The 7,971-nt window shown below is 41.4% G+C and overlaps 1 protein-coding gene across 3 annotated transcripts in view; it reads left to right on the forward strand.

Annotated features, from left to right (window-relative positions):
• The window catches only part of RGS7BP (regulator of G protein signaling 7 binding protein), a 110,285-nt gene that overhangs the window by 94,542 nt on the left and 7,772 nt on the right, over positions 1 to 7,971 (forward strand). For 2 of the 3 annotated variants that reach the window (XM_008059222.2, XM_008059223.2), the window contains exon 5: positions 428 to 498. In XM_008059222.2, the coding sequence (XP_008057413.1) occupies positions 428 to 498 (71 nt within the window). Of the gene's footprint in view, positions 1 to 427; positions 503 to 7,971 lie in introns of those variants that run through there. The other variant, XM_008059224.2, reaches the window with a different exon arrangement.

The raw sequence follows: 7,971 nt of genomic DNA on the forward strand, positions 1-7,971 counted from the left end.
AAAAAAAAGCAAGTAATAGTAAGTGAACCTACCCAGCCACCATAGCCCTCTGACCATAAAGCCTTGGTAGCACCATCACGCAGCCTCAGTTTTGCCCTGTGTTCTAGTTGTGTGTCCTTGGCCTCTTACTAACAGCTCTTCTCTGATCTCAGCCATGTCTGATTGGAGGCAGAGACGAGGAATCCTGTAGGAGAATGCCCTGTGGAAATGTTTGGCAGAGTGATTCTCATTTTTTCCAGAGTCAACCCATCTCCAATTTTTTCTTCCTTGTAAAAGCAAAATAAATTCAATATTTGCCTACTGGAAAATAGAGCTAGTAAAATTAGGCACAGATTCTCATCCTTCAGTTGTCTCATAGAACGGACTGTTTGAGATTTCATTTTGGAAATTTACAGCTGATTATTCTTTCTTTTTATCAATTTTACAGAGACATGCGAGAAATGAAAAACCTTTTAAGCAAACTCAGGGAAACTATGCCTTTACCATTGAAAAATCAAGGTGAGTCTTGTCATTTCTCTTTGCGGCAGAGGATGTTTTTAATGTGATAACCTTGGGACATGTTTCATGAGAAATTAAAGCAAGCATTTTACACAAATAGTAGAGGCATTGAGCATACATTTGGCGTTCCTAGAGAAATGTTAATAAGACTGGAATCTTTCTGGTGAACAGTTTTGCTCTGAGGGGAGAGGTGAGATACACTCTAACCTCAAAACAGACCCCTCCTCCACTGACCCTGTCACACGCTGCGCAAAGCACTATACCAGGCATAGCAAACACAAAAGGGCTGAACACAAGACTCTTTCCTCAGCCTAGCAGAAGGGACTTGAGAATACTTCCAAAGTAAGATGTCTGCCGTCTTTGGGTTCAATTATCTTTAGAAAGCAATAGAAATAATTAGCATATAATGAGAACTTACAATATACTGCTATCGCAAATACTTCACATGCATTAACTCTACTTACTTATTTAAATCTAATAACATCTTGGAGGGAGATGCTATTAGTGTTTCCTAATTTACAAGAAACTGAGGCACAGAAAGGTTAATTAACTTGGCCAAGATCACACAGACTATAAGTAGAAAAACTGGAATGTGAACTCAGGCAGTCTGTCTCCAGAGCTAGCCTATAAGAGTAGACACTCTAACACAGAAACGGAAGAAGGGTATTCCCTAGAATGAGGAAAGGGCCTCGGTATGCTTTTGTTAACTGTTGAATCCTCAGTATCTAGAGCCTGGGACATAGCATGTGGCATTGAGGTTTGTTCATCTGCACCTACCTTTACAGCCCCAAGGACTAGCAATGTTCAAAGCACCAAGAACAAGCACTTTCATTAAGCATACATGGCAGGGGCAGCCATGGGTGAAGTATCAACTTCAGAGAGTGGTACGTTGAAATGGAGGAAGGCTTTTTAGAGGCAAAAAAGAAACTCCTCTTGTTTCCACGGAGCAAAGCCTAGATGGGAGGAAAGATAGGGAGCTGCTTGCCTCAGAGCGAGGAGGAGGAGGAGGAGGAGGAGGAATTGGCAGTGGAGCTGGAGTGCCTTTTGGCTCTGGGAGCAGCTTGGCAGAAGGTGGAGAGGTGGAAGTGAGAACACCAGACGAAGAGGCCGAGGAGTAGCGTGGCCTGCGGTGTACAGGGCGGGGGTCAGAAAATAAGAGGCAGGGGATGCTGCATGCTAGGTAACTCGAAATGTCCCTGGAAGGGCCTAGTCACTAAAGCCAACTGGCTTGAGTCACAGGTGTAGTGTTGTTTTGTGGTGTTTTAAGAAAGTAGATGACGTGTTGTAGTGATGAGAGATTACTCTGACCACAACATGGAAGATTCTTGCTAGAAATCAGCATGATATTTAAGACGAAGGTCCGTACCCCACATCTTTAAAATAAAAACATTAAAGGTTAGCCGGGCTCGGTGGCTCAGCCTGTAATCCCGCGCCTTTGGGAGGCTGAGGTGAGTGGATTGCCTGAGCCCGCGGGTTCGAAACCCGCCTGGGCAGCGAGACCTCATCTCTATAATAAATCAAAAAATCAGCCGGGCGTGGTAGCGCACGCCTGTAATTCTGGCTACTCGGAAGGCTGAGGTGGAAGGATCGCCAGAGCCCAGCAGGTCGAGGCTGCAGTGGCCAGGAGTGGCCACTGCACTCCAGTCTGGGTGACAGAGTGAGACTCCAACTCAAAAAAAAAACATTAAAAGTTGGCTGGGTTCGGTGTCTCAGCCTGTAATCCCAGCACTTTGGGAGGCCAAGACAAGTGGATTGCCTGAGCCTGCAGGTTTGAGACCAGCCCGGGGAACCTGGTGAGACCTTGTCTTTACAATAAATCACTAAAAATTAGCCAGGCGTGGTAGCACATCTGTAGTACTGACTACTTGGAAGGTTGAGACGGAAGGATCGCTGGAGCCCAGCAGGTCAACACTGGGGTGGCCGTGAGTGTGCCACTGCACTCCAGCCTGGGCGACGGAGTAAGACTCCAACTCAAAATATATATATATATATATAAAAAGTTAAAAAAAAAAAAAGACGAAGGGCCTTGGATTCAAAGGTTGGCTCTGCCCCTTGCCAGCTTTGCACCCTGGAACAAGTTGGTATACTTCTGTATATTTTAATTTCCTCAATCCTGAAAAGGGGATAGTAATATAACCTATATCAGAGAGTTGTTGTGAGGATTAAATGAAGCAATGTGTCATATATCTACTACCAAACTTACAGAGGACAAACCTTGACAAATGCTTTGTTGTTATCATTATTATAGGTTATTGTTATTGTTATTGTTAATCACAAGCTGGCCTAACCAATTTTGCTCAGGAGAATCCCAAATCACCATCTAACGGAACACTCCTTGCTACCTAACTCACTCTGAAGCAAACTCTGTGTAGCATACCTGTAAGGTTGGTTTTGAGCCTGCATTTCAAAGCATTGGCTCCCAGGACTTTAGATTTGAAGCTCATGTCTGAAGCTGTCCTCCATGTCTTAGTAGGTTTGGTGAGTCTCCCTCATCACTGGCACATGGGCATCTCGCTCTACCTCAAATTCAACTGTCTAGAAAGATGGCTGCCCAGGATCCCCCAGTCTGAATTTCATGGGTCCCCTAGAACCTGTATTTTAAATGAAACCATCCTAAACATTCCCTTCACGTTTAGAGATAATTCATTCAGCAGTTTTTGAATTGTGTATTAATGGAAAGACAGAAATTTCATTTTATTCAAGTTATTTTTATAATTATAAAAATATAAACATGTGACATTATATTACTGTATAAATACTTGAAAGAAATAGAATTTAAATTCCATTTTTAAAATATAATAATAATAATTAAAGATCGATACTATGAGTGAAAAATACAAGTGAAAAGGAAATAGTAATCCAAATGCATGATACCTAGGACTTGAACCCTGGATCTATCTGGGGAATAAAAAGAAAACACTAGAAAGGAGATGCAAGGACTTATTCAGAAGGAAATGGTGCAGTAGGATTTTAATAACCAAAAAATTGAAGGAAATTTTTTCCATTTTCTTTGAAAAGTGGAAAATTTGAGTTTCTGCACTGGGGCAAGAAATGGGAACCCTTAGCAAATGATGATACATCTCCGTTCTCTACTTTTTAAATATGCACTCACAGCTTTCTGTCACTGTGAGCTGATCGGTGGGGAAGAGGGGTATGAATCTGGACTGGGGGTTCCAGAGACAGCCTGAGGAGAGCAGGTCTCTTGGGGACCCTCTGGAAACATTTTTTGACAGATAAGCATGGCATTTTAATGAACATCTGGATTCCTCTCTCTAACTGCATAGACTGAGATAGACCATAGAGGCATCCCTAAGTCCTTTCTGGAATTCTTTTCAGGCGATGTATTTATTATACAGATATAAGTTCATATGTGCAGGAAAGGGTGCTGGGTAAAATGTAGAAAAAATTATTCCAGTTCTTTTCTGTAGAACCTTATTGTCAAAACATGATTCTAGCTGGATGAAAACCATTATAGAAAACCATCTGCTTTCTCTCTGGCTTCTTATTTTCTTTCCCTTTTATTTCATTTACAAGGGTGTTTAAAACAGAGAAAAAAAGGGGGAAAAAATCCTACTTCTGATCCCCATTTTTTCCTATCTCAACCTCTGACCACGTGAAACTCCTGCCAGCTCAGAGGGACTCTATTCTCCAAGCTCCATCTTAGTCCTCACTCCAAAACCAGTCTGTGTTTATTTCAGTATTTAAAAATGTAATTATATCTTTCCCTTTTCCTATAGCCCAGAACTTGACTCAACAACAGTTTACTTTAAATTGATTTTCAGTGGAGAAGAAAGGAAAGTGGCCAAGGGCAGGAATTTAAACGGCTAGTGATTATGCCTTCATTGTAAATGAGAACTTTCCTTTTCCCTCCATTCTGTTTAAGACTAGAGGCAAGGAGGTGCACAAAAGAAGAGCACCCCTGTGTGTCCTAGTCCACGGCAGGCTCCAGACAAGGGCCAGGCCTCCTGGCTCTCAGCCAGTTGTTCTCTCCACCTATTCGTCACCCCTCCTGTCCTACATTCGAGGTCACTGGCAGTGCTGTAGGGAGCTTCATTAATTATGATAGTCTTGCTGTGTCAAATGGATTACAAATGGAACCACCTGTGGGGAACCCACAAGGTTACTGACAAAGGCTAAAAGGACTTTGGAGAGTGAAGGACAAGCATCTTCTAAATGCACGCTGTTTTCAAACAAAACAAATCAGCAGAAATAAATTAAGCCTGAAAGACAGTTTCACCTTTCCCAAAATTCTGACTTAATGAATGCTGTGAGATGTGTTTCCTTGCAGAGAATTCTGTTGGTGATACCATGCATTAGAATCAGTCTAGAAATAGGTAAATCAGGAATCAATCTGTGCTAGAATAGATCCCCTCAGACTAAACTGGGCCTAGAGACAGTTTTCCCAGACTCATACTCCCTGATCCTTCAGTCTGGACCCCCAAATCCAAAACTGACTGTCCATGTCAGGCAGAAGAGTTCTTGGATATCTGACTGAAGAACACTAGGCAGTTAAGCCACCCTCTAGCCTACAGATGATCTTTTAGGTCCTTCCACCTGGTGTCTGGAGGTTATTCTTGGCAGGTAGCCCCTTATCCTTTGTAATCTCTGCAACCCTTTGTCTAGGATTCAGTGTGACATGTGTAATCCTTCTCAATCCTACAATCTAATTTCTTACAACATTATTATGTTGAGCCCCTACTCAGAAATGTGAAATGTCTACTTATTATCTACTGAAGGAAGAACAGACTTCTCACCCCAGCATCCACTGTCCCCATCATCCAGCAAGTAATGATCATCTATGAAGTGCCAAGTTCGGTGCTAGGTACTGAGGCTACCTCTTACCCCTAGAACCCATCCTTCTAAACAGGGTAAAATTGGATGGGACTCACCTGGAAAGTTTTCCCAAATGCTATATGCCTGCCCTCACAGAGATTATGGTGGAGATTTCAGGGTTGGGCTTATGAATTCCGAAAACAACTATCCACGTAGACACACATACATACAATGGGAACGACACAGTGCTTAGACTATAATAATGCCATGACAGTTGGACACAGGGTGCCACAAGGGCATTGGTGGTGTTGGCAAAAGCAGCTTCCTTGAAATTTTGGGCGAGGAAGCCTAAGTATGGTGGGAGATGAAGAACAGAGGCCAGCAATGATCACAACACTGCACTCCAGTCTTGTAGTCTGGGTGTCAGAGCAAGACACCCTCTCTCAAAAAAAAAAAAAAAAGCGAGGGACCATCTTTCTATTAGAACTCATACCTTGGTATTATCCTCAGTACCCAACATAGAGCCTTGCACTTAGCGGGTCTTCAGTTAATTCAGTGGTTCTCAAAGTGTGGTCTCAGGACCAGCAGCATCAGCATGTCTGGGTTTCAGAACTTGTAAGAAATGCTGATGCTCTGACCCAACTCCCCAACCCTCTAATTCAAACACTCTGGAGATGGGCAGCAATTTGTGCTTTAACAGGCCCTCAAGTAATGCTGATGCAGCTACTGTTTGAGAACCACTGCATTAGGCCTCTCCTTCCACACCACCTCCCCCATGTATAATGCAAATTTGTGACTGTGGGCCCATTATAAGTACTTCCCTTGACTGTATCTGAGACCATAACTTTAAACTCAGTTGATTATTTGAAAACTCATTTTCATGCCTCTTTTTTTCCCAGTGTATCATTTGTGAAATCAATCTTTTATTAACAAAAAATTTTGAGCAATAGAGAAGTGGTATCATTGTGTCTTAGGGGACTCCAGCATCCCTGGCTTCAGTGTCATTCAAGAGTCAAACATTGAATGACAGAGGTTGGAAATTACTGGTGGCTGAATTTTCCGCTCTCCTTTTTCTTTCACTTTCTCCTATGCTTTCCTTCCTCTCCTTCTCATTCCCCCTTTCCATTTTCACATTTAAAGCTGCCCTAGGTTATAATTTTCTGAGATTATATAATATGGAGTAAAGATACTATAGAAGTCTTCATTAATAAGCCACATCCAAGCAAGCATTTTCAATTAAATGTCAGAATTTCTCCAACAAGTTTAATTGGATTATCCCAGAAAATTTAGAATGAGTGGGAAAACATTCCATTTTGCTTACATTCGTGCAGCCTCTCACTTCAGGCAGGAGATCAATCAGAGCAGAGAGACATCTCCTCTTAGAGTTGAATTCACTTTACACCATTCCGGGCATACTTACTGGTTGGTGAATTTCACCATTTACTGCAGGTATTCACTTCCTATGGTACAGGAAGCTGATCCGAATTTCTGCCAAGAATTTTTTTAGCTTTTGTGTCACATCAGCCCTAGGTGATGTTCAGAGATGCTCTGGACTAGGCAAAGGTGTCACAGATGCACAACAACGATGTCCCAAACCAATAGTTGTCCTTAATGGGCAGCCTGCCATCTGCTTAATGTCTGAGCACTCTCTCATCGATCCGAACACTTCTATTAACTTGTGAGTTACACATATATACGTTGTATGCATATGTGCATATATATGTATGTATGTATGTGTACATAATATGTATGTGCATGCTGTATATACTTGTATATATGTATACATATATAAAAAGAAGGCCAAGCGAGGAAAGTTTCAAAACCATAAAAGGTTGTGCTATTGAAAGGTTTTTGATTCACCATCATGAATGCACAGATACAAGGGTCAATACTTATACAAATCTCATCATATCTACATGTAATACCTGTTTGCTTTTACTATAAACAAAAACAAGAGAGTGGTACTAAACATGTTACAATAGCACATACACACATATTTTTCTGATGTTATAGGAATGATCAGAATTGCATTTTATTATATATAAAGACCAGCACAATCCCTCCCCAAATCTAAGTGTTGGTGGAAAAAGAAGGAGATATAGGAATTTAGAAAACGCATCTTTCACATCTTAAAGACATAGAACTACGAAGATCTTTCTCCCCCATAAATATCTTCATTATTTTGGCAACTCTGCTTCAGACAAGCTTTGAGTTCCTGCACAACTTGAACTTCAGGCAGTGTAGCCAGTATCCAAAGACATATTAAAAGTTAAAATTCTTTACCCTTCGGAATCTGTATCCTTGCCAAGTCCAGTTAGGTGAAATTGCTTTCTCATTTCATGATTAAAGACGTAAGAGTCCTAAAAATGATGAGAAAGTGAGTTATTATTTCTTTTTGTTCCAAATAGCTCATGATCCATCTCTGAGACAGTCTCCTGAAAAGCGAGGCTAATGTTTAAAATCTGACATTGCTCTTAGTATCTTGACTATTTGAGGGCAAGTTAACTATAAAAGAAAGCCTATTTTTAACTCCAAATATCCAGACTACAGTAAATTATTTTTCATTATGAAAAAGACAACAATAGCCCTTTTTTTCTCCATGTTAACAGAATCTGAGGGTTTTTTTGAGTTGGAATCTCACTCTGTCACCCAGACTGGAGTGCAGTGGCCGCTCCCGGCCACCGCAGCCTCGACCTGCTG

This window comes from Carlito syrichta, unplaced genomic scaffold, assembly GCF_000164805.1.
Source record: "Carlito syrichta isolate Samal-C Ts95f unplaced genomic scaffold, Tarsius_syrichta-2.0.1 Scaffold303959, whole genome shotgun sequence".
Classification (NCBI taxonomy): Eukaryota; Metazoa; Chordata; class Mammalia; order Primates; family Tarsiidae; genus Carlito; species Carlito syrichta.